Raw genomic sequence first — 23,065 nt, forward strand, 5'->3', positions numbered from 1 at the left:
GGATGTCAGCACTGCGTTTCCTCAAAGATCTGTGGCTTCTCTTAGTGACTCTCATCACTACTTTTTCCTTTGCCATTTTTTTCCAGTATGATTGTTTCATAGGACTGCTGTTCCAGCATAAGCATGTGCTTCAAACTTTCAATATTAGCATCTTAGAAAAATAGTGTCATTCAGAATTTCTGCCTCACTGATTAACTAGTTAATTGCAGATTGAGTTCTGCAAGACTAGCTCCTACTCATAGTTGTAATAAACATGAGTTAGTTTCTGTAAATAATGGGAAGGTGAGAAATATAAAGTGAGTGCTGATTCAGATTGGGGGCTGGGGAGTGAATCCAGCTTAGTAGAACTGGAGCTGGAGTTCAGACATTCATGTAACTTCTGTGTTCCAGGAATGATAACAGTTTTCTGTAATCGACTGGGCTGGCACAACATGGAATTGTTGCTCTCTCAGTTCCAGAGCCGCCTCACTTTTGGGGTGCACAGGGAGCTCTGTGACCTGGTGCGGGTGTCTCTGCTGAATGCACAGCGTGCCAGGACCCTTTACAGCGCTGGCTTTGTCACCGTGGCTCATCTTGCTAAAGCCAGTCCTGATGATGTGGCAGCTGCTCTGAAGAACTCAGTACCGTTTAAAAGGTGAGAAATCAGTAAGTCCAGAAGTCAAGTGAAGGAGTTTGTAAGGTGAAGGGTTACAGGATAAAACGTGCAATAAAATATTGCAACCCTTTGGAACTTCGTGTCAAATGTTAGTTAGAAGTAACTTTTAGGTCTCTCCAACTGATCACAGTCATTCCATGATTGCTCTGAAATTAACAGAACCATCTTGTATTTACAGAAGAAGTTTTTGAGACCTAGATTTTCTTCTTATTCCTCTTTTCAATGCACTGTTTAGTCCTGGGTAAATTGTCAGTGTTTTCTGGGGTGTTTTAGCTGCCTCTAAAAGGCAGCTCCACCATATGTTCAAAATAGTTGATTTATTACTGATTATCTTGTGGGATTCTCTTATGGTTTCTAAGTTAGTGTGGTAACAAACTTCCTTGATCAAGTACCTGTTGGACTGTGCCATGAAACTTGCCTGGTTCATGCTTTTGAACTTCCCTTTCTTTGGAAAATGGTGCATGGGGGATGATTTGTTGAGACCTGCATCTTGCCCTAGTAGCGAACTGGGACTTGTCTGGGCTACACTTGAACACAGAAATCTGGCAATGCTTTTGGGGCATGCAGCCAGTAATATTTTTCATTGACATCTATTCATATGTAGAAATAGTTATTTCCAATTAAGTTACTTCCCATCAAGTGCATTATATTTTAGGTAGAGTGCTTCTGTAAAGGAAGCTATGAAGACAGTTGGAATGGGAGCAGAAGAGAGTAGTGCCAGCTCCTTGTGTTGTTTGTTATGTCCTGCATGGATATTTACACCTGTCTGTTACCTTCCCACAGTGTTCGTAGAGCTGTGGATGAGGATGAGGAGTCAGCAGAGGAGCGTCGGGCCGTGCGCAGCATCTGGATGGCTGGAATGAAGGGCTTAACTGAAAGAGAAGCAGCCTCTGTCATTGTGGAGGAAGCCAGGAGGCTTCTGCAGCAGGACTTGGCACTGATGGGGGTGCAGTGGAACCCAGAGTCTTTTCTCGAGACTGATACATCCTCTGTGATCAGCAGTGAGTCAGAAGTGGAAGACAGACTGCATAGATCAGATGGAGAAGAGTCTGCTGAGTCTTCAAGGGTGTTAAACAAAAAAGGGTGCAGAGTTCAACACTGTAATGGCCTTGCTTCTCAGATTGGAAACTTATCAAATATTAAAAAGGGATATAAAAGGCGACTGAGCAGTAGCACAGAAAGCTCTGTATTTGAGATTGAAGTCCTGGCCAGGAAACAGGCTCGAGCAGAGGAAGGCAAGGGTGAGCTTGTGTACAGTGCTAGAAAATGGCCAAATGTGTGCAGAGGAAATAAAAACACAGAAGAAATTTCTCTGTTCAAAACCAAGATGGATTCCAGAATAGCAATCCAAGAGCATCTTACTGAGCAAGGAAAAACACCAACATTTAGAACAGAGTCTTCAGCCTCTAGGTTGACTAAAAGCTCAGATACACATTTAAATTGGACTAGGAACAAAAATACCGCTTCAAAACTGCAGGGGTCACTTCTTGAAGATTCAAATAAGCTTAGCATAGACATAGAAAAGCTGCCCATTTTCCACACCACCGTCTCTACAGGTAATCTTGTTTCAAACCAAAATAATAAGGAATTTATGGAAACAGATTCTCTAACTCATAAAGTCTCAAGTTCTGTACAGATGGGGGAAGTTAAGATTGGGAAGAAAGATAAAATGGAAGGATTATTTACAGACCCTACCACCACTAATGAAGGCATGCCTAAGGGGAGAGCAGGTTTTCAGGCACCTGTTATGTTGATGGGTACTCCACACACCAGTGTGGAGACACACAGTATTGTAGGAAGTAGAGGAATACCTGCTAGTGTTAGGACACAGGGAACTGACAAAACTGATGGTGACCAGAATAAAAGGAATAAAAATCAAACAGGTGCAAGCTCTGCTGAGGAGAGGATTGATAAGCATTTTTGTCCTGTTGAGGAGCAAACATGCAATATTCAGATTCAGAATGCTGGCAAAAATGTGAGTGAAAAGCCCAATGGAATATTGTTACAAGCTGGAACACTGCAGAATGGCAACAGTCATCCTAAAGATTTTCTGAAAGGGTCTTTAGTAAAATCCAGTGGTGTTTGCAATGCAGATGGTGTTCAGAATGATCCAGCCTCTCATCTGTTTTCTGACTTTAGAGACTTTGAAGACAGCATGCATTTGGATACTCAAACTGAGATGATAATAAAACAGGAGGGAGCAGCTGGAATCACAGGACAGCAGGGGATACAAGGTTCAGAGCTGGCAGCAATACCACAGCAGGAAATATCAGAAAAACTGAGCAGTTTATGGACTGAGAATGATACTGATAAAAGACGGGCTGCAACAGTTAGGAAACTGAGCTTCCCAAGTCTTATCACAACAAATAACATTACAAAAAACACAACTCAGCACTGTAGTAATGAAGTTTTGGAGTCTGGAGGCCTTAATTTACAGCCTGTAGGGAAGAAAATAGAACCAGCACCTTGCCTTAAAGAAAGCGATTTCTCAGTGACTGACTCACAGCTACACAGTTTTCTACAAGATTACCAGACCCAAAATTCAGTGAAAGGGGAGAGTGTGTCTAAAGACCTGAATAAAGCAACCTCCCATTTTGGTAGGGAACACATTGTACAAGTAGAATGCCAGCCTGTCCCTGAAACAAGCCTAAATATGAGTGATAGCTTGCTGTTTGATGATAGCTTCAGTAATGTCAGTGACCTTTCAGCTGTTCACATCATGGATGTTGATGGAAAGGACCCTGTGGCTTTGCTTCCTCCAGATGGTGTTTTGCAGAATCCAAGGCCGATTGAGAATAAATTTGATGTCAGTGACAATCAGAAAGAACACGAGAATCCTGCACAGTGTAACAATGTGTCTCTAGCATCCTCGGATGTAATAGCAGAAGTTTTAGACCATGGAAACTCCCCGTCTTTTCTGAAAGACATTCCTTCTACATTTCAAGATCAGTCAGGATTAAAAAACTCAGTCATTTGTAACAATGACCCCCGACCAAAGGATTTAGTAGGAGATCAAGGTGAAAAGCTCCAGAGAAGCCACCAAGCTTCAGAGAAGAACCCCCATCCAGTGGTGTGGACTGGATGTTCGTTTGAGCTAAGCCCAGGATTGCAGGATGTGTTGGACAAGTGGTCTAGCCTTTCAGGCATTGAGCCAGTTTCAGCAAGTTCCAGTTTGAAAGGAGAGTTAGTTTCTCCTATTGCTAGGCAAGAGGCAGATCCAGTTTTTGAATCTGACTGTTGTAAACCAGAGCCTTTGCCCACTTGCTTAAAAAGCTCGTTCAAGGTTAAAGAAAACAAAACGGAGAGCTCGGATCTTCAGCAAACAGCTGGCATAACACTTCAGCTCAAGGGAAGCAACAGAACATCCTGTCCTGCACCAGATAGTAATAATGGGTTTATTCCTCCAACACCTCCCAAAGAGCTTTTTCCAAAATGTTCTGTTTCTCTCCCTGTGAAATCTGCAAGAAAGGGACAAGTCACCTGCAAGAATGAAGGGCAGACAATTCAGCTACAGTGGAATAGTGAGGGCAGGGCAGAGCAGCAGGTAAAAACATTCCAGGTCAACCTTGGGTGTCTAGACCCAGCTGAGACAGATGAGATAAAAGATGATTCCACTATAGACCAAGGCTTTTCGCTGCAGCTGTCTCAGGATGTTTTTCCATTTGTTCCCTTAAGTGCTGAAAGTTTCACTATTATTGATGTAGCAAGCGACAAAGCACTTTTCCAGACTTTCGTTGCAGAATGGAAGGACAAAAGCAGATTCTCCATCTCAGTGGCGTGTGAAAGAACAAAGTGCCTTTTGTCTCCCAAATCAACGATTGGTGGCAAATTCAGGAAAGGTCAGTTTCCTGTTCCAGTGCATTATTTTGTGAACAGCATGTGGTATCTTCAGCTTAAAGCAGGCCTAGAGAAGGAAAGGATATGCAAAAAAGGAGGAAAATCACTGATATAACAGAATCATGGAATATTGGTTGGAATATTTGGGTTGGAAGGGTCCTCTGGAGATTATCTAGACCAACCCCCCTGCTAAAGCCGGTTCATGTGGAGCAGGGTGCATGGGATCACGTGCAGGCAGCTTTGGAATATCTCTAGGGAAGGAGATTCCACAGACCCTCTGGGAAATCTGCTCCAGTGTTCTGTCACCCTCAAAGTAAATAAGGTTTTCCTCCTGTTCAGATTAAACCACCCATAAAACACCCCTTCCAAATTCTGGCCTTTTCTAGCAACCTCTTCAAGAGCTGAGATAGAAGTGTATTCCTTCCACTCTAAAAAGGATTTCACATTTGCCTGTCAAAAATCTATTTTGATAGTTAAGAAATGTTGTTGTTGTTATGGCAATGTGACAGCAAAGAATCTAACTGCTTAATCTTATCATTTTAAAGGAAGAATATGTTTATAAAGCAGCAGCAAACTGCATGAATACTTATGTGGGGAAAAAAAAGAAGCAATATTGCAAAAACTCAGAGACTGATCTGAATTTCACACGTGCTTATATTAAACCAAATTTATGTTTTGAAAATATTTGAAAATATGTAACCTTGGTTCAGAGGCAGTCACAGAAGAATATTCAGATGCTCTCACATACCAACAAGCTGCTAAAACTTCATTACTATCACCAAAGGCCTATCAAGGAAATGCTTGACACCAACCCTCCATCCTCCTTTGCTTTACTGAGACTTGATAATATTAAATTTTAGGCTCAGCTGTATGTATTTGCATTTTCAGGATCCCAACTCTTCTGTATTTATGAATGCCACTTGATAATAGTAACTTAAAATTATTTCTTTAGTGAGTTCTCCTCAGTGGATGCAAGTTAAAGATGACGGATTTCCTGTCCAAGGATGTGAAGACATCTTGGTAGTTGGACTGGCAGTGTGTTGGGGTGGAAAAGATGCCTACTATATCTCTTTGCAGCAGATCCAAGACCAGGCTGGTAAGTGAGCAGACAGGCTCTGCTGCATCTCAAAAATTCCTTCAGCAGATAAGGTTCTTGGAAGTGCTGGAAGTGATTGTCCCGACCCCAGCTCCGTTGTGTGGTGGGGTCATGTAGCAGCCTTAGGTGTTGAACACTCTTGAACAGGTTTCTGTGGATACATCTATAGTACTGTATAATAAGGGCAGGCAATTGGCTCAGACACTGGACTCTAAGCATGCATATGGCTAAAACATTTGCTAACTCCCAAGTTCTCTTTATCTAACTTGCTTTTCCCTTTCAATCTCTTCCAATTTTTGCTCTCTGGGACAAATCTAGCGCTCAAATGCTGAACATAGCCCAGTCTGTGCTAAGTGACCTCGTGACTAGGGTTTGATTCCTGGCTATGCTTTGTTTATTAGTACTGACACAGCATACTGCTTTTGGGAGCCTTTTCTGGTTTGATAAAATATGTAATGGTGCTATAGATGTATTGTTATTTGTTCATAGTTCAATTGTGGCTTTTGTGCTTTAAATTAAAGATTTTCAAGATTTTTTTTCCCCTTTTTTACCATGTAATGGGTTAAAAGATGATTTTTGCTTGCATTTCCTTCCTTAGAAATCAGTCTGAGTTTGGCACCACCACCTTTGGATCAAAGCCTATCTGTGACAGAGAGACTGAACCATCTGCAGCTGTACCTGCAGAAGAAGCCCAAGAAGGAGCACTCACTTATCATGTATGACTTCATTCAGCACTACAAAACTCTGCTGATGGCTTGTGGCATCTCCTTGGAAGGAAGTTTTGAAGACCCAAAGGTTTGCAGGATTAAGAAATGTCACTTGGGTGAAACTGCTAGTTTAAGCACAACAGTGGAAAGGCAGGAGTGCCTTCTGGTACTTCTGTTATTTAGGTATGAATCTGTCAGGAGGTTTAGTGAAATTTTCTTTCAGTGGGCAATCTAGAACAGTATTTTGAGGACCTTTGCTTTGCTATGGATGTTCGTGGTACCTGCAAGAGAAACAAAGAGTTTCAGAGGTTAGCACATTATTCTTTCATATCTTACTTGGCAGGGGAAGTGAAGATAAATCTCTCCCCAGTCCCAGTGGACAAGACTTAACTTTTGTTTTGTTGCAGTAAGAAGACTGGGACTGAAATGTCACAAGTGCTTCTGGTCAGGTTATTTATTCTGAGAGCAGAAGACTTTGTAAGCAAGAGATTTACCCACTCTGCATACAGACCACTTTTCAACCCCTATTTTCTCAAAACAAAGTTTACATGGAATTTCAAAAGATTTGGCTAGCAGCTGTAACTCACATGAAATACTAGCTTGAGGTAAAACCACCTTGTTGCACATGTTACAAAAAGCTCTGTGTGCACAAAAAATCCTGTTGATTTTTAAAGCTTGCTTTGCATATGGGCTGAACACCATCATGCCAATATTCAGCTCTGCAGGAAAGTAGCTAAGGTGTTCAACACAAGGAGACAAACATAGATTTCTTCATACCAAGACATAGTTCTAGGATGAAACTGAAGAAGAGCAGTAAATGGATGAAGATGATGAAGAGCAGTAAAAGCATCTTTCCCTTCACTGTTCCATGTAATAGTCCATGTAATAGTCATACTCATGTTGGTTCATTTTAGTGGTACAATACATACGCCCTCCCCAACCCTTTTTATATATGTGGGTTTTCACTTGTGCTTGCGTGGCAGAAGCAATGTAAAAAATCTGTGCTTCATCCTGTTTTGACACCAGAAATTAAAATATACATATAAATTGCTTTGAAGAGAGGGGTTTAAACTCTACCAGGAGTAAAATATCCCATGCAGAACTCTTGGCATTTCCTGTTCTGCAAAAGATAGGAGAGCTCAGCTTGGCTAATATTCTAGATCAATAGCAAGTTCTGATCTCTACAAAGTCATTTTTCAGATTAAACATGTTTTGATCCTGATTTTCATATTTATTCCCTTTGAGTTAAGTTTTAATAAGTGAAAAGACACTTCAAGATGTGTTTATTTGACGGAGGATAAAGTTTTCAAAAGCACAGAGATAGCTTTTCTTTTAGAAGAAATAACTTTTCATTCTCACTCAAGAATTAAGCTCTTCAGTGACTTAGGTCCTCCTGAAGGTTTTTACTGAAATGATGTAACAAATTATTGCAGTTTGCCTGCCAAATGAATAAAATAATATCTGCTATAACCTTGAATTAAGCCCTGGTTAAATATTTGCATTGTATTATGACTAAAAGGTAAAAAAAAAAAAAGTCTCACGGACATCTCCCTTTTTAAGGTTGCCTGTTGGCTGCTGGATTCTGGCTCCAAGGAGCATACCCTTCACAGCATGGTGACCAACTTTCTCCCCAGTGAGCTGCCCCTGCTGGAAGGAGTGGGCACCGGCCAAGGGGTGCAGAGCCTGGGGCTGAGTGCCAGCAGAGACCAGTCAGGGCGGTACAGAGCAGCCATAGAGTCTGTGCTTGTCTTCAATGTCATGGAGCAACTCCTCAAGGAATTACAGAGGGAAAACCTGACAGGTAAAGAGACCTACCCAGCTTGGGGGCAAAGACTGAGGGTAAATGCAGCTGTGCAGCCACAGGCTGAATTATCAGTGCAGGAGCGAGGTGGTTTGGAAATTCTTACGTAAATATGTTCTGTCAAAATGTTCATTTGTTAAAATAAAGGAGGAAAATTCCCTTGGAAGTATATATATTCTGAAAAAAAAAAAAAAACCAACGTAATTTTTATATCCCAAATCTCCACCAGTTCCAGTGGTTAAGGCTGTAGCAGAGTCTATTCTAAGTCTCTAAATCAAGCAGATTTGTACCTCCCAGGTGAGTACCCTGGGCATTCTGAGGGACTTGGGGGGTCTGTCTATGATTTCTCGTGAGCACTTTCAAAAGTTTTTGGATTTCCTTGTCAGAAGTAATTCTTAAAATCCTCAAATGTTTTCTGAAGGAGATTTCTTGCTGCCCATATGGCATGATTTGTCATGCATGCATTGTGTCCATGAAACTCATGATTCCACAGTGAATGATCCTGTATGTTTGCACTAATAATTGCTGAGTGCTTGTGCTGTTTTAAAACAAGCCATCAAAAAAACCCCCAAAAATATACCTCTTGGTGGTCACTATGATAGTTTCCCCTAAATCATATCCAGAGCCAAGGATTATGGTCCAATCCTGCTGATGTATTTTTTTTGCAAATTTACCACATCGTTTATGATTGTTACAGTTGAACCTTAGAACATTTTAAAAAGATGTGGGTGGTGGAATTAAAGTATATCAAGTTAGAAAGCCTTACATTAAGCATTTCTGCAGTTTATAAAATGTTGATATACATTTTATAAAGAGAGATGTATTTTTTAGAAAAAAAAATTGTCAGAAGCTTCTTTCTTAAATACTTTTGTGATAGGAAGTTCTGGAACACGTTTTATTATGAAATATTTCTTATTCCAGAAACAAAAGGACTTAAATAAAATCTACAGTAAGAGATTTCAGTGTGTCAGAACATTTCAGTATTTTCAAAACTGAGGATTCTCCTTCTTTTTTTTTTCTTTTTAATCAATGTGTTTATCTGCAGTTGATCTATTTATAAAAGATTTTCTTCCATTTGTACTTACTACAGATGTGTTTTCTAAAGTGGAGATGCCCACCCATTATTGCTTGGCTCTGCTGGAGCTGAATGGCATTGGTTTCAGCACAGCAGCCTATGAAACCCAGAAACAGGTCATGCAGGCTAAACTGAGCCAGATTGAGACCAAGGCGTATCAGCTGGCGGGGCACAGCTTCTCCTTGACCAGCCCTGATGACATTGCAGAGGTACATCAGGGGTGGGGTGGGGGAGGGAGAACTTCCCCTGTAATTATCATCAAGAGGCTTTGGCTAAAATAAGAAAAAAAATCTTCATGGGAAGATGGCGTGAATAAATCCAAAATGCAAACCCAACTCTGCTGGGAGTTCATTTATCCTTACACTCATTCTGAGCTTGCTGCCTGCAAGAGGCTGTGTCTCTCCTGCTTGTTACTAATCATTCTGGTTTCTGCCAACTTTAGCAGAGATAAAGAAGGTAGAAGTGGAAGTATATGATTTGGAAATGAAAAACAAGTTAGAATAAGCATGTGGTTTGTATAGGACCTCTCAGGGTGCATGAGATGATCTGCCAAATAAATGGCTTTTGGAGTATTTTGGATGAGTGGTACAGGACTGGAGAAGCTTTTTTTGCTTTGCCAGTGTCCCGCACATGAGATGTGGTGTCATGTAGTCTTGAGTCTAAGAAGAAATGCGCTGAAAAAGTTTCATCATTGTCCTTGCCCTTGTACAGGCATGAACGAGGAGGAAAAACTGCTTTAAAAGTTTTGAATCAACATTGTCTGCTTTTAAGAACCTTTTAAGGGATATTGTCTGCTTTTAAGAACTGTTATTTTTTAAGGTCTGAGAAACAGATTTCTGTGTAAAATAGCAACACTTTCATTCCTGAAGAATTTCACTTATATTTTTTAATATACATTACATGGAATAAGTGAAATAGATTAAAATTGCCGTGCATGGTTTTCTCCCCTTCTTTTTTTTTTTCTCCATATACTATTTTCTCACTGAGGGGCTGTACTTTATATGGAAGCAGCTATCAGTAAAAGAAATTCCACAGAAATATTCCTTCTTTGTTGCAAATGTAGAAGTCTTGCCCAGTAACAGTAGTCTAAGTTAGAACTCCTTCAGTTTGACTCTGCTTCATGGAAAAGGAGAAGTAAAGTTTTGTCTGAAATGCTGTTTTCTGAACTATGGAAGCCCTTATCTAATGTAGAAATTTATTATGAGTCATGTAAAGTATCTTGTATAAGTTAATGGAACTTTATCCTTCTAGTTTTGTGTCAGTAAAACTTCTGTGCTACATAGATGGGCAGGAGAAAAGCCTTCTGTTCCCTTCTGCCAGCTGTGAAATCAAAGACAATAGCTGCTAAGTAGTGTATAATGCTACACAGAAACATAAAGTGAAAAACTAAGAGCTGTATTCTGTCTGTCACCAAATGAGCATATACCTAATTTTCTGGTTTTTGGCAATTTGTTAGAAAAACTAATATTCTAGCTATTCTCTAAAAGGTATTTGTGACCACGTCCTTCTGTACTATTCATATTGTTCTGAAGCCTGCTCCCTCCTAACACTTCTTTTTTTTCACCAGTGTTCTTCCCACTTTCAGTCATCTGAACATTACATTTTATTACAGTTGACTGTCAGTAATAACCTCACTTATTGGATGGAGTTAATTACCTTTTCTAAAAACATACCTGTGAACTTAAACTTAGAGTGTTCAGAAAATGAGATTTTAAATTGCACTTCGTAGTTAATTAAAATGAGGAGGAATGAATTTGATAGCCAGGATCTTTAATCAGCTTTTTAATTACCTGAAGCATTTGTACTATCCTTTGGCTGGAACAAGCTGTTTAAGTGCTCAGTTGCTTTTGTTTTCTCCTGGGAGTAGTGTGCAGAAACTGATTTAAAAAGCTGGCCTCTTTCAGGTGTTGTTCCTGGAGCTGAAGTTGCCACAAAATGGAGATGTGAAAGTCCAAGGGAACAAGAAAACCCTGGGTTACACCAGAAGAGCAACTGCTAAAGGAAACAGGGTCAGGCTAAGCAAGCAGTTCAGTACAACCAAGGTACAGTAAAATCTGTTTCTAGTCTGAAAGGAAATTTTAATTGCCTTTTGCTCCTCCAGTTACCACTGGAAGTTCAAACTGGGTTCTACCTTCTCTGTTAGCAGAGTTAGTAACTCCTACTCTTCTAAAGCTTGAGTGCAGTGAGGACATGCCTATAAATAGCAGGCTTCAATAAGAGTAAATCAGGCAGAATCTGATTTCCCAAATCACGTGCAAGACCAAAATAGCACAATAATTTTGTAAAGCCAATAGCAGAAGAATTTTTCCACATCAGCTTGAAAGATACTTAAATACCATGTCGACTAAATACAATATTTTCTCTTCCTGCTACTATCAAATCTCTATTTTTTGCTTCAGAGAATTTGTCTTCAGAATGGCTAATCTGATGTCTTATCAAATTTAGTATATCAGAAGCTTGTATAATGTGAAGGCTATTGACATTCTTGACAGTAGATAAATATTGTGGACCTGCATTAATACCAACTGCTGCAGGCTAATGAGTACTCTTGCCAGACAAGTGAAATTAGCAGATATATATGTTCCTGTTTTCAGGACTCATTAATCTGTGTTGTTTTCTTAGTTCCCCCTTGTTCAGTGTAGTCTGTACTCAAGAAGACAGGTATTGATTTCTGGAACTCAAGTGGCAGCAAAGACATTGGGTGCAGTGGTGGTGGCACAGCAGGGAGCAAGAAGCAAAGGGAGGATTTCCTCCTTTTGTGATGTGGAGAGATGAAGCTGCAGCTGCCTGTGGCACACAAAATAAAGTATTCTTTTGAGAAATGTTTGCATGCCACTGTCTTTTGAAATTCTTGTTAGTCCCTTCATATTTCTGATTTAACTGAAAGGATTTGATTGCTAGTAATCAGCTTTGTCTTTCAAGGAGCGTGGTCAAGGGCTTCATTTGGTGTTCCTAGTGTACAGATAGGAGAGAGCAGGGAGAAAAATATGCAAGAAGATGGAGAAGTATTAACTCTGGACAAGAGGAGACAACATGAGGGACCTATGGCAAGTGATGCTTTATTTCATCATTTCAGGTGGTTTATTGGTTGGTGCAGATTAAGAGCGATGATGAGGGTGCAGAAGTCCAAAGGGAAGTGATTGTTTTCTCCTGGGTAATAAAACTGCAGCTATGTCAGGTGGTGCTTTGATTACCCAGGTGCAGGTGGTATAAGTGGAGAGTATAAATAAAATCAATTTAATTTTAAGGCAGTGACACTGGAAGCTCACTGTGGGTGAAGGAGTCACTTTTTCCTGCAGAACTGCAAAAACTTTATAAATAAAGTTTTAAAGACCATTGATTAGTTGTGCCCTTTTCTTCCCACAAGGATGTTTTGGAGAAATTAAAGACACTTCACCCATTGCCAGGGCTGATATTGGAATGGAGGAGGATCAACAATGCCATTACTAAAGTGGTGTTTCCACTACAGAGGGAAAAGCGATTGAATTCTGCACTGGGAATGGAAAGGATATATCCAATTTCACAGACTCACACAGCTACAGGTGAACAAATGTGGGCAAATGCCTCAGTTCTTACTGCTTTTTTTGTCTTTTTGTATGTGTGTGCAGCTTTTCTAAGAGGAAAAGATGGGAAACCAAGCCTGTTCTCTGCTTCAACCAAAGATACTGGTATATCTATTTGACATATATCTGCCTTAAAAAACCAGATGTGTTTAAAATAGCTTTTGTGTTCACTGAGCAGTATTATTAATTTCTTGCACATATTGCCATCTAAATCCCTGACTCCAGAACAGGTTCTTGATTTGGGAGTTTCTTATTAGTGGTACAGAAATGGGGAACCATCACAAGCCCATTAAATACAAATTACTTTTCCTTTTTTAAAACTTTTTCAGTGGTTGTGTCCTCTTGCTCTCCTGCCTGTTGTATTTTGGAGATGCAGTGTGTGCAGCTGTATTGAGTTAGAGAGACTCCTTTTGGAGCCTTCCTTAGCTCTGCCCTGTCTTCCTTTCAGGTCGAGTAACCTTCACAGAGCCAAATATTCAGAATGTGCCAAGAGATTTTGAGATTGAAATGCCAACTGTGGTTGAAGAAAGCCCACCCTCCCAAGCCCATGGAAATGTTAATTCTCCTGCTGCTTTGAGGGGCAGGTAGGAGGATCTTGACAAAGCTTCTGTCTAATCTTAATGTGGTTGCGTTGTCAAATTTCTCTTTTCTGACTTCACCTGTGGCTGCTGTCGTGTCAGTGTGACTTGTTATGCAGTGTTTTTCTTACAGAGGAATAAGTACCTAAAAATCAGTGATACATGAAAGACATAATAATACTAACAGCATGTGGTTTCATGTAGCTATTTGCTTTCTTTTTGATGTTCTTTGTGAAACCCTTCAGTGAGATTAGTGCTATATTCCCAGTTGTTGGAGGAAAAGCTTGAGTGTGAAAATAACTAAACTGAAGTTAGGATCTGGTTTGACTTAAGAACTACTTTGAGAGAGGATAGAATATTGTGGAAGAAGCAGAAAGAAATTAATTTGTTTAATGCTGTGTAGCTCCCTTTGTAAGGGAACAGGGGTGAACATGCTTTTCATTCTTTGTTAATAATTTTATTTGTGATAGTGACCTACAGAAACTACCAGGTAGAAAAAAAATATTTCTAAATTTAGTTTCTCTTAACCAATTCCCCTGTTTTCTATGATTCTATAATTCTACTTTGGCAGCATTATGTGCCAGTGCCTAAACAGATGTGTGGAGGTCTAGTGAAACCCCAAGGTCAATGCTTTAGCATCTACTTTGTGAGCTTTGTGTCTTCTACTTGGTGGTGCTTTTCTGCCCTTTCAGTTTCTCTTTCCATTCAGGTTCTTGTCCCAGTTGTGTCACCTGAGTGACTTTTCTAAGCTTTTTTCCCTGCAGCAAGATGTGAAAAATTTCAGAAGGCTTTTGGTTCTTCTATCTGGCGCTTCCTGCCACCATGTGTTTAACACCCTTGTGCCTTGGGAAAGTAATGAGAACTCAGGAGTAGAAGGATCTTGTCCATCTCTCCCCAGGAGGACCAGGCATAGCCATGGAGGCAGGAATGTCATTCTGAGATAAAGCTGTGGCAGTGCTCAGGCTTGCAGCAGCTTTTCAGGATGGCTGAGGAGTGTGCTGGTTTCTTGGAAGTCGTCCCTGTAGAGAAGACCCCATCAAAGGCCTGGAGTGCCTCCCTGACTTTGGGAGGTCTGTCTCTCAGGCTGACTTTTCCTACATTTTCCTACATTCCTTAGTTAAGCAGCCACTGTGTTAGGAAGATGGGCAATCCTAAAGGGACAGAAATACCTGCTGGCACAAAAGAAATTGCCATCCAGCCAAGTCTGATCAGACTTCCAGACTTTGGTCCAAACTGTCTATTATCTTACTAACTACTATTGCTACTCTTTCCTCCTGCTGTAAGAAGCTTCTGAACAAAGGAGTGTAGCTAAAATAGGTAATGGTATAAAGCCCTTACATATTTAACTAAACTGAGAACCTATGCTGAACAGTGTGATTTTCTGCTGTAGCCAGACATGCAATTGTCCCTCACCTTTATTTCTTTTGAAATTTTATTTCTGTGATTTTTGTACTTTCATCTCATTGATCCCTACCGTTCCTGAAAAGCCAATATTTGAGAAGAAAAGGAAGTGCACAAGGGAGAGGATGATGTTTTTTCTGTGCTCTGCTGAAACTAGTCTTGATCTCAGAGATGCCTTTTCATTTTGACAAAGAATTTTCTCAGATCCCTGATCCAGACATCAAGGACTTACAAAGGCTTTTTGCCTTCCAGTGGAGAGCCCATTGGACTGTCTGGTAGACTGGTGCTGATGGGAGAGTGTGATGCGAATGGTGTCAGAGCTGTGCGCTGTTCAGTGGATGTGCTCATGGATACAATTCCATCTGCAGCTACAAATGAGTTAGTGGGACAGGAGACCTGTGCAAGCTGTGAGAGGATGCAGAGCATGTGGGTGACACTAAGCTTTTGGCCTCTCAGAAAAGAAAATCGAGCAGCTCTGGGGCAAGTTTCCCCTTGGTGCTTAGGGAGGAAACCTGCAGCGTGTTACGAGCACCTCTTCTGCAACTTCTGCTCTGTTTTACAGGCTTACTTGTGAATGTGGGTGCATGTGCAGTAATGAGGGGGGTCTTGGCAGGGATTCTTCTGTCTCTGGGCTGGTGTATGCATTCTGCAGAGGAGAATGCTATTGAGAGACGTGGCACTCAAGGTGGAGTGTTGAATTTTTAGGATTCCTGTGACTCTTTCTGGAATAAACTCATCACAGATCTGGGGCCATTCATGTTACCTGTTTTAGAGTGGAATTATCCAATTTCTGAACTGAATCCTGAAGGTACTAGGTAGATTTATCCCAAAATCCTTTCAGAATCAATAAATCCCTTTCATGTGTTTATGTGGTTTCTGTCCAGTTCCACCATGGTCAAGTTTGGGTATGGATTGTCCAGAAAAATGGATTAGAGGCCAGTGTCTCACTTGTTTTCACTGATTTGTTGTGGTAAAAATGATCATGCATGTCTTAGTGTTTTAGAAACTGGTGAAGGGCAGTAATTTTTTTTTCTCCACAGATGCAGAAAGCATTCCAGTATTTTGCCTAATGGACTAAAGGTTCAAGCTGCAAACAGATCAGAAGAAAGAGGAATACCATTTTCTGTTAGCATGAGGCATGCTTTTGTTCCTTTCCCAGGTAATGCCCAGGTCCTGTCCTGGAATTGTTAAGAATATGGTTAGCAAAAAATCCTAGATATAATGAAGGTTTAAGAATTGGTAACAGTAATTATGTGTCTAAGCAGCCTACCTGGAAAACTAGTGCAGTAGTTAGCATGCCTTCAGAATTATTGACACAACTGTAAAAGAGAGAGTTTCAGCTGGGCAGAGTATTCAAATGATATCATTCACATGTTCACACTTTCATTTCCTTTTTAAGAATGAAAGTGACCTGTTTTTTAAAGATGTAGCTAAGGCAGCTCTTAATACACAAGTTGCACTCTACCTAGTGTTCTTTCTATCCAAATGTCAGTTCTCACATTGCTTGCTCGGTCTCAGATACCTGGACAGATACTTGTTTGTATGGTTTTGATGGATGCTAGATGTGACTAGAAGTAAAGCAGGCAGGCCTGAGCATTGGGGAAACAGGCAAGAATTTGTCTTGATAGAAATTGCTGTGAAAAACTCTCAGAGCAGGGAGATAAAGGACGGGTTCAGTTGTTCTTGCTGGCAAGTTGGATGGAATATTGGAGTAATTGATGAAATAATGCTTTCTGATAACTTCTTGACTTCAGGTGGCTTAATCTTGGCTGCTGATTACTCTCAGCTGGAACTGAGGATCCTTGCTCATTTGTCTTGCGACTGTCATCTCATTCAAGCCTTGAACAGTGGTTCTGATGTCTTTAAGAGCATTGCAGCAGAATGGAAAATGATTGATCCCCAAGCTGTTGGAGACAGGACCAGGCAACAAGCTAAGCAGGTAATTTTAGGAAAAAAATTGAATAGCAGCTTTCTGGGCAGGAAGGTTCAGTGTTCAACCCATTGTAGTATGTTTTTCTGTTTGAGTTTGGCCATGATTGTTCAGTAGTTGCTTTGTCTGTCCTCCCACTCTCAGTGAGTTGCAACTGGAGCAGTCGGGGCTTTGGGGGATGAGGGTGGAGAAAAGCAGCATGAATGGCTTGGGCTCAGAGGGGGTCTCTCTTCTCGAATACTTGCCCTTGATTCCATACACTTGTCTTCCAGTGAATCACATTTGGTTTTGGCTCTGCTTTCTCTGCATGGCTGACCAAATGGTTGTGATTCTTCACCCTTTCCTCTGGCAGATTTGCTATGGAATCATCTATGGAATAGGAGCAAAATCTTTAGGCGAGCAGATGGGGATTGATGAAAATGAAGCTGCCAATTATATTGAATCCTTCAAATCAAGATACACAGGTTTGGATATGGCTGTTTGGGAACTGGGTGGTGATGGTGGCTGTTGTTTTCAATCCCTTCTCTCCACGTCTCTTCAAATCCTAAATTTGTTACAACCTACTACTTGTATCTCTTGAAAATGCTTTTCATTTTTAAGATATCCAGTGCATGAATGCAGCAGTTTGATATTCTGTTTTACTCTACTCTCTGGTTTTATTCACCTTTAAGACTTTGTTCTTCATTCATTACAATACTTTTTTTATTATTTTAATTAATTAATAAGCCCTTTAATTAATTAATAATAAATGACGAGACATTTTAAAGCTCTTAAGTTTCTGAAAGGGAAACATGCTTTTCCTGATTAAAACACACAGCTTCAAATGATATGCTGTGTCAACTTTAGACCACGCTTCTTATAATTTTTAAATATAACAATTTCTCTCTTCTGCTTTTGTCTTCTGCTTCCGTGGAGTTTCACACTTTTTTGTCTTCTGCTTTACATATTATCCTTTAATTTTTATCCAGCTGCTCAGAGTAGCTAGCTCTTTCATGTTTTGTAAGAAGACATGGTTGTGTTTCTAAGAAGCATGTTAATTTTTAGGAAAGCTGTAGAGAGAATAGAGCTGCAATCAGAAAAACAATGGAGGGCAAATGGGACAAGAGGCAGCTAGCTCTAATCAAAGGACTTGAAAATGAGCTGGAAGATTATGTTCTTTAGATTTAGGGTTGTTTTCTTTAGGAGACAGATGCAGAGAAACAGTTTTCTGCTAAGATTCTGTTTAGTCTCCATTAATTTCTGAATAGTCTCTCCTTTGTGACCACTAGGAATGACTTCCTGCCTCCTCTCTCTCAGTACATGTGTGTACATACAAACTGCAGTGCGCCTTATATTGTAACTCCACTTCTCATGCATGTTCACTTGCTATGTCTTGTCAGGCTGATTGCTAAATAACATACCTAATGAATTGACTTATGCTGTCAGTCTTGATTTTGAATGACTCCTTTTCCATTTTATATTTTGTAAACACTGAAAGAAACTGTCTGAAGTTAACTTTTCCCACTTTAGTACAGTTGTTACCTGAACTTGCAGTGCAAGTTCACTCTTCCCTGTCTCACCTTTCTTTGACCTAAGTTTCTTTTTAACACTCTTGGTGTATTTTCTCCTTCCCTTGCCAAGTGCAGGTGGGTGATTTTCTTTCATCCTAGAATCTGAAGGGACACAGCCTGAAGTCAGGCAGCCTGAGGCATCAAGGACTCTGGCTTCTGCTTTCAATTTACACCCTCCCTACTACTTTTCTTTCCAGTGCTGGTCCAGGTTGTGACCTCTCCATTATCAATAATACACATAATGACCCTCTGTGCCTGGGCACTGTGCAGGATGGACTTCCCACCTCCTTGTGCACAGCCAGATATCCTGACACTGTGCACTCTCTTTCACCTCAAAAGTCTTAATATATTTTACAGCAGAGCTGAATGAGTGACCGTGTGCCATTGTCCACTGATGGGGTCTGGGAAATTTAAAGGATTTCCTCTGTGCTGCTTGGCTGCCCCAGACTGCTTTCAGTGACCCCACTGAGAAGTCAGTACAGAACATCAGCTGTATTACAGAAAACTTTCTCTCTCCTTTCACAGGGGTTCAGAAATTCTTGAGGGAGACAGTGCGGAGCTGCAGAAGGGATGGGTTTGTGCAGACCATCCTGGGGAGACGGCGATACCTGCCAGCTATCAAAGATCCAAATCCCTACAGTAAAGCTCATGTATGTTGAGTGCTGTGCCTTTAAGTTTTTGGGGGTTTTTTTTAGTTTTATTTTTAAAATTCCAGATTTCTTTGCGTAGCCATGTCTGCAGTTTTACAAGGTTTGTGAGCCTTCTTAGTCATGACCTTCCACTTCTTGCTTAGCTCATTGTTCCCTCAGTCATTCTCTCAATAACAGAGCTTTTGTCATGGCCTGTTTGACGTAAGTCTTCTGTGACTAGGTGTGCAGCTGTCATCACTGTGCTAACCTCACTTCAGAACTCCCACTTCAGAGCTGGAGTGAGTAATTTATTGAAATCAATGGACATGATTTTAAAAAGCCTCCACATAGGGAGTACACTTCAGCTCTTCAGGCTGAGTTGCTCCCACTCAGCAGTCTCTGTATGTTACATGCTGTCAGCACTCAAACAAGAAAGGGCATTAAAGACCTATATTTTTTGGTATTTTTTCCTTGTCTTATTTTCCCTGGAAGGAAAATTTAACTTCTTAGATAAATTATTTACTCAGTGTACACCTTTGCACTAGCATATCTTTTTTTTCCAGGTCATTTTGGACACTTTTACCATAGACTCTACTTCAGTAAGAGTAAATTGACTCTCTAGGGAAGTGTTTCTGTGGGGAGGAAGCATTATACTTCTCAGTAAGAAGCTGGATCAGGTTGTGTGGAATTAAAGACTAAAGTAGAAGAGGGAGGAAGTGGGGGAGTTTGTACTCCAAATAGTTGACAGGGAAACGAGGCTTTCAGAAAACTTTTGAAAATAATGGACAATTTGATCTGAAAAAGGCTTCAGCAGGAAGCTTTGTAGATGTATCTTCTGTTCAAATTAGATTTAATCTATACAATTATATTAAAGACCAGTTAATGAATGATCTTTACTTTCATTTCAGCATCCTCATAATTCTTTGCACATGTTTCAGCTCTAAACAAAGAAAGAAGAAACTTTGAATACAGTTTTGTTGTCTGAGGAGGGGATTAGTAGAGAAGTTGCTTGTGTTGAAAAAAATGGTGGTCTGGTGTGTAATGCTCTGGCAGTCAGGATTTAGTGTGGCAGACCAGATTTTTAGTCCATGAAGTCCAGTTTCTTGCCTTCAGTTGTCTATCCCTTATGGCTTTGAAGATGGTCAGAAATGTCTTGTGGTGCTTGGATTAACTGAGGGTTTTCCTCTCCCATTGAAGCTGTTACATTGGGCATATGCTTCTCCCTGTGGATTGTGACTCCTGCAGGTTATTACTCTTGATATTCATTAATTTTAAATTTGTGGAATTTTCTCAGGTGCCTCTAGAAATTCTGTGTCTGAAGTTAGTCTTTAATGTGTTTTTCAGGCGGATAGAACAAACTCTATTTGGAATTTTTTACTTTGTATATATTTGGCCATGTATTAATTATTTTTAATTGAGTACTTGTGACATGTTGGATTTGATTTTTTGGGGGTGAGTTTTGAGAACAACTATCTCTGTTCAGGCAGAGCGCCAGGCTGTGAATACAACTGTTCAGGGATCTGCTGCAGATATTGTCAAAACAGCCACTGTGAATATTCAGAGACGCCTGGAAGCTTTCTCCTCTGTGATCAAGTCCCATGGACATCTGGAGAGCTCCCTCCTGAGAGATAAAAGCGGTATGGTTGCCTCTTCTTCGCACATTGGAGCAAGATTTTCAGTGTTACTAATGTTAATTTAAAAAAAAAAAAAAAAAAAAAGCCTGGAAAAAAGTTAGTGCCTTTTGGGCCTCGAGTTGGGAGAAGTTTTATTTCCTGAAAGTGGTAAGTCTGTAAGTCTTTAAGGAGCAAAAAAGTCACCAGGAAGGAGGAAGAATGTCTGCTCAACAAACTAAAGCATATGTGACCAGAACAGACTCCAATTACCTCAGAGCAGATCTTGCAAAGGTTGGCAGTGAGAGTTCATGTGTGATGTGGTCTGTGGTGCCACCCCAGAATTGTTCAGAAGTGGGAAGGAGGAACTGAGCAGACCCTCTGGCCTCAGAGGCAGGGAAAAAATTGAGTGGGGTGACTTCTGGTTCCAAAAATACTTTTTTTGGTTAGAATTAAGTCTGGAATTTGTTGACTGGGATTTGATGTACAGAGGCTTCACAAGAATATTATATGAAGCACTTATCAGCATAAGTTTTTTCTGGCTGCAGATAGCAAAGCTGTGCTGGGGTGCTCATTCCCAGAGGAATGCCACAAAGACTTTTTTTAGCTTAATGTAGATAGAGATTTGTTCATCAGGTGTATTTTAGAAAGACTGCTTAAGAAATGGAGAGCTAGATCTCTTTGATAGCTCTTACGCTTCAATTAAAACATTAAGCTGTCTTAATATTAAGAGTGTGATTTAGAAACTAAATAATTAATTGCCAAACCTCTAAAAATGTGTCAGAGAGTTTATTTTGGAGAGACCAGATTCAGAGGTCAGCTCTGAGTAGGAGACACGTGCTTGGCAGGGCTTCCCACCCCTCCTAGGAGATGAAGCTACTGACCCTTGGCCAGTGTAATTGCAGGGAAGTGAATAGATGCATTTGTGAGAGTTTTCCCTTGCTCTGATAGATAGAAATGGAGTGTTTAAACTGAAAGGAATTATTTTTCAGCAAGTTAGAAATGCCTGTGCCATCAGAGGAGCATCCTGCATCATGTGGCTGCTTCAACATTGCTGCTTCAGTGTGAGGCTTGTGTGAGGAACTGATGATGGCTTGAAACCCTTTCTGTGAACTGAAGTCCTCCTGTTAGCTAACCTGACAAATAAATAACTTTTGAGTCTCTGTGTGTGAGGTTGTGTTTGTTTATTTTAAAACACCAACAGCTTTTACCATGGAAAGGTTTGTTTTATTTTTTGTCAGGGGAGGACCACCAGGAACTTGGGTTTGTCAGCTGCTTACTTGTTTGTTCAATAATTGCTCTTTTTTTCTTTCCTCAGTTCTACTCAGGAGCTGCAGTTTCAGAAACTGCATTTTGCAGGAGGCTGACTGCTTTCTTAAGCTAGGCATTAAAATGTATCTGGAAGAAAAGCAGAATCCTAATTCATTGCCAGAAAGAATGTTGTAAACCAGCTTCTGATTAAACTTTGCATGATTTTGTCTAAAATTTACTTTTGAAACAGATGGTTCAGGAGACACAACTGTCTCTTGTTTCTGTTCTGATTCATATCTTTATAATGTAAGGCTGAAATGTGTATATCTAAAATACTTTTCATTAACATTTTTTCCCTCAGTAGCTGTACAAATATTGATAGAATAGCCATGATTTGTGGGTTTGTCTGTAGGCATGGGCTTTTTAATTTTCAAGGTCCTCACATTCTTTTTCTCAGCATTAGGAATGTGCAAAGGTTTTTGATACAAGGAACACACTTTTGTATGATGGTGCCTAACAAACTCTGCTCTTCACCTGTGCAGGAAGGCTGTCAAGGAGGAGAAATGCAGGGATGTTGCATCCCATCAGAGGAGGCTTCTTCATCCTCCAGCTGCACGATGAGCTCCTCTATGAAGTTGCAGAGGATGATGTCATCCAGGTACAGCCCTGCAGTTCCTCTTTCAGCTCTCTACTGTGCTGCTGTATTTCAAACAAGCCTTCCTTCTAGGAGCTCACATTCCCTTACCTGGATCTCCTCTCCCTGGGTGCTGAAAGATCTGTGAAAACAAAGTTCAATTGGATGAAAAAAACATGTTTGCATGCTTGATCTCTGGATTTTTGGATTCAAGCCATCCCTGTGGCTGAAGTTCATTTTCAGCATGAGCTCTGTAGCTTGTAACAGGAGTTCATGCAACTTCTCTGTGACGCTTGCTGAGTGGAGTGGCTTGGTGTTGTTGACAGGTGTGGGGGGAAGCGTTTCCTCATCTGGAGGTATTTTTACCTCCCTGCTTATGCTCTGATGCCTAACTCAGAACATGCATTTTAACAGCTGTGGTTTGTACTCTGTGCAGGGAAAGGAGGACTCCATCCTTTTGGTACTCGTTTCCTCATTCCCTACCTCCTTATCTTGCTGGTAGGAGCATTGTGGTGCTGCTTGGCAGCGGGGCATGTACAAGGAATGTGCTCAGGGGTTTTTAAGGGCCCTTAATGCCTGTGTGTGTCTGTGTGTGTCTTCCTCTCTGAAGGCCCTCCTGGGCACAGAGGAGTCTGTGTGCCAGCTCTCAGAGGCAGGTGTTTGAGCTGGATGTTGGCAGCTCAGTGCTTCCCAAGTCCAGAGCACGAACACAGGGAGGCTCCCTGGCCATGCTTCCTTATCTTTGGGG

General features: G+C 40.7%; 1 protein-coding gene across 1 annotated transcript in view; it reads left to right on the top strand.

Moving 5' to 3' along the window:
- POLQ (DNA polymerase theta) overlaps positions 1 to 23,065 on the top strand; it is a 51,368-nt gene that overhangs the window by 25,673 nt on the left and 2,630 nt on the right. Inside the window, exons 15-29 of the mRNA XM_015624035.2 lie at positions 391 to 634; positions 1,439 to 4,494; positions 5,445 to 5,588; positions 6,187 to 6,383; positions 7,856 to 8,096; positions 9,187 to 9,380; positions 11,076 to 11,213; positions 12,539 to 12,713; positions 13,183 to 13,318; positions 15,754 to 15,872; positions 16,468 to 16,652; positions 16,996 to 17,107; positions 18,719 to 18,843; positions 20,306 to 20,459; positions 22,226 to 22,341. Of these exons, the coding sequence (XP_015479521.2) occupies positions 391 to 634; positions 1,439 to 4,494; positions 5,445 to 5,588; positions 6,187 to 6,383; positions 7,856 to 8,096; positions 9,187 to 9,380; positions 11,076 to 11,213; positions 12,539 to 12,713; positions 13,183 to 13,318; positions 15,754 to 15,872; positions 16,468 to 16,652; positions 16,996 to 17,107; positions 18,719 to 18,843; positions 20,306 to 20,459; positions 22,226 to 22,341 (5,336 nt within the window). The remainder of the gene's footprint in view (positions 1 to 390; positions 635 to 1,438; positions 4,495 to 5,444; positions 5,589 to 6,186; positions 6,384 to 7,855; positions 8,097 to 9,186; positions 9,381 to 11,075; positions 11,214 to 12,538; positions 12,714 to 13,182; positions 13,319 to 15,753; positions 15,873 to 16,467; positions 16,653 to 16,995; positions 17,108 to 18,718; positions 18,844 to 20,305; positions 20,460 to 22,225; positions 22,342 to 23,065) is intronic.

Source organism: Parus major, chromosome 1, assembly GCF_001522545.3.
Source record: "Parus major isolate Abel chromosome 1, Parus_major1.1, whole genome shotgun sequence".
NCBI classification, from domain to species: Eukaryota; Metazoa; Chordata; class Aves; order Passeriformes; family Paridae; genus Parus; species Parus major.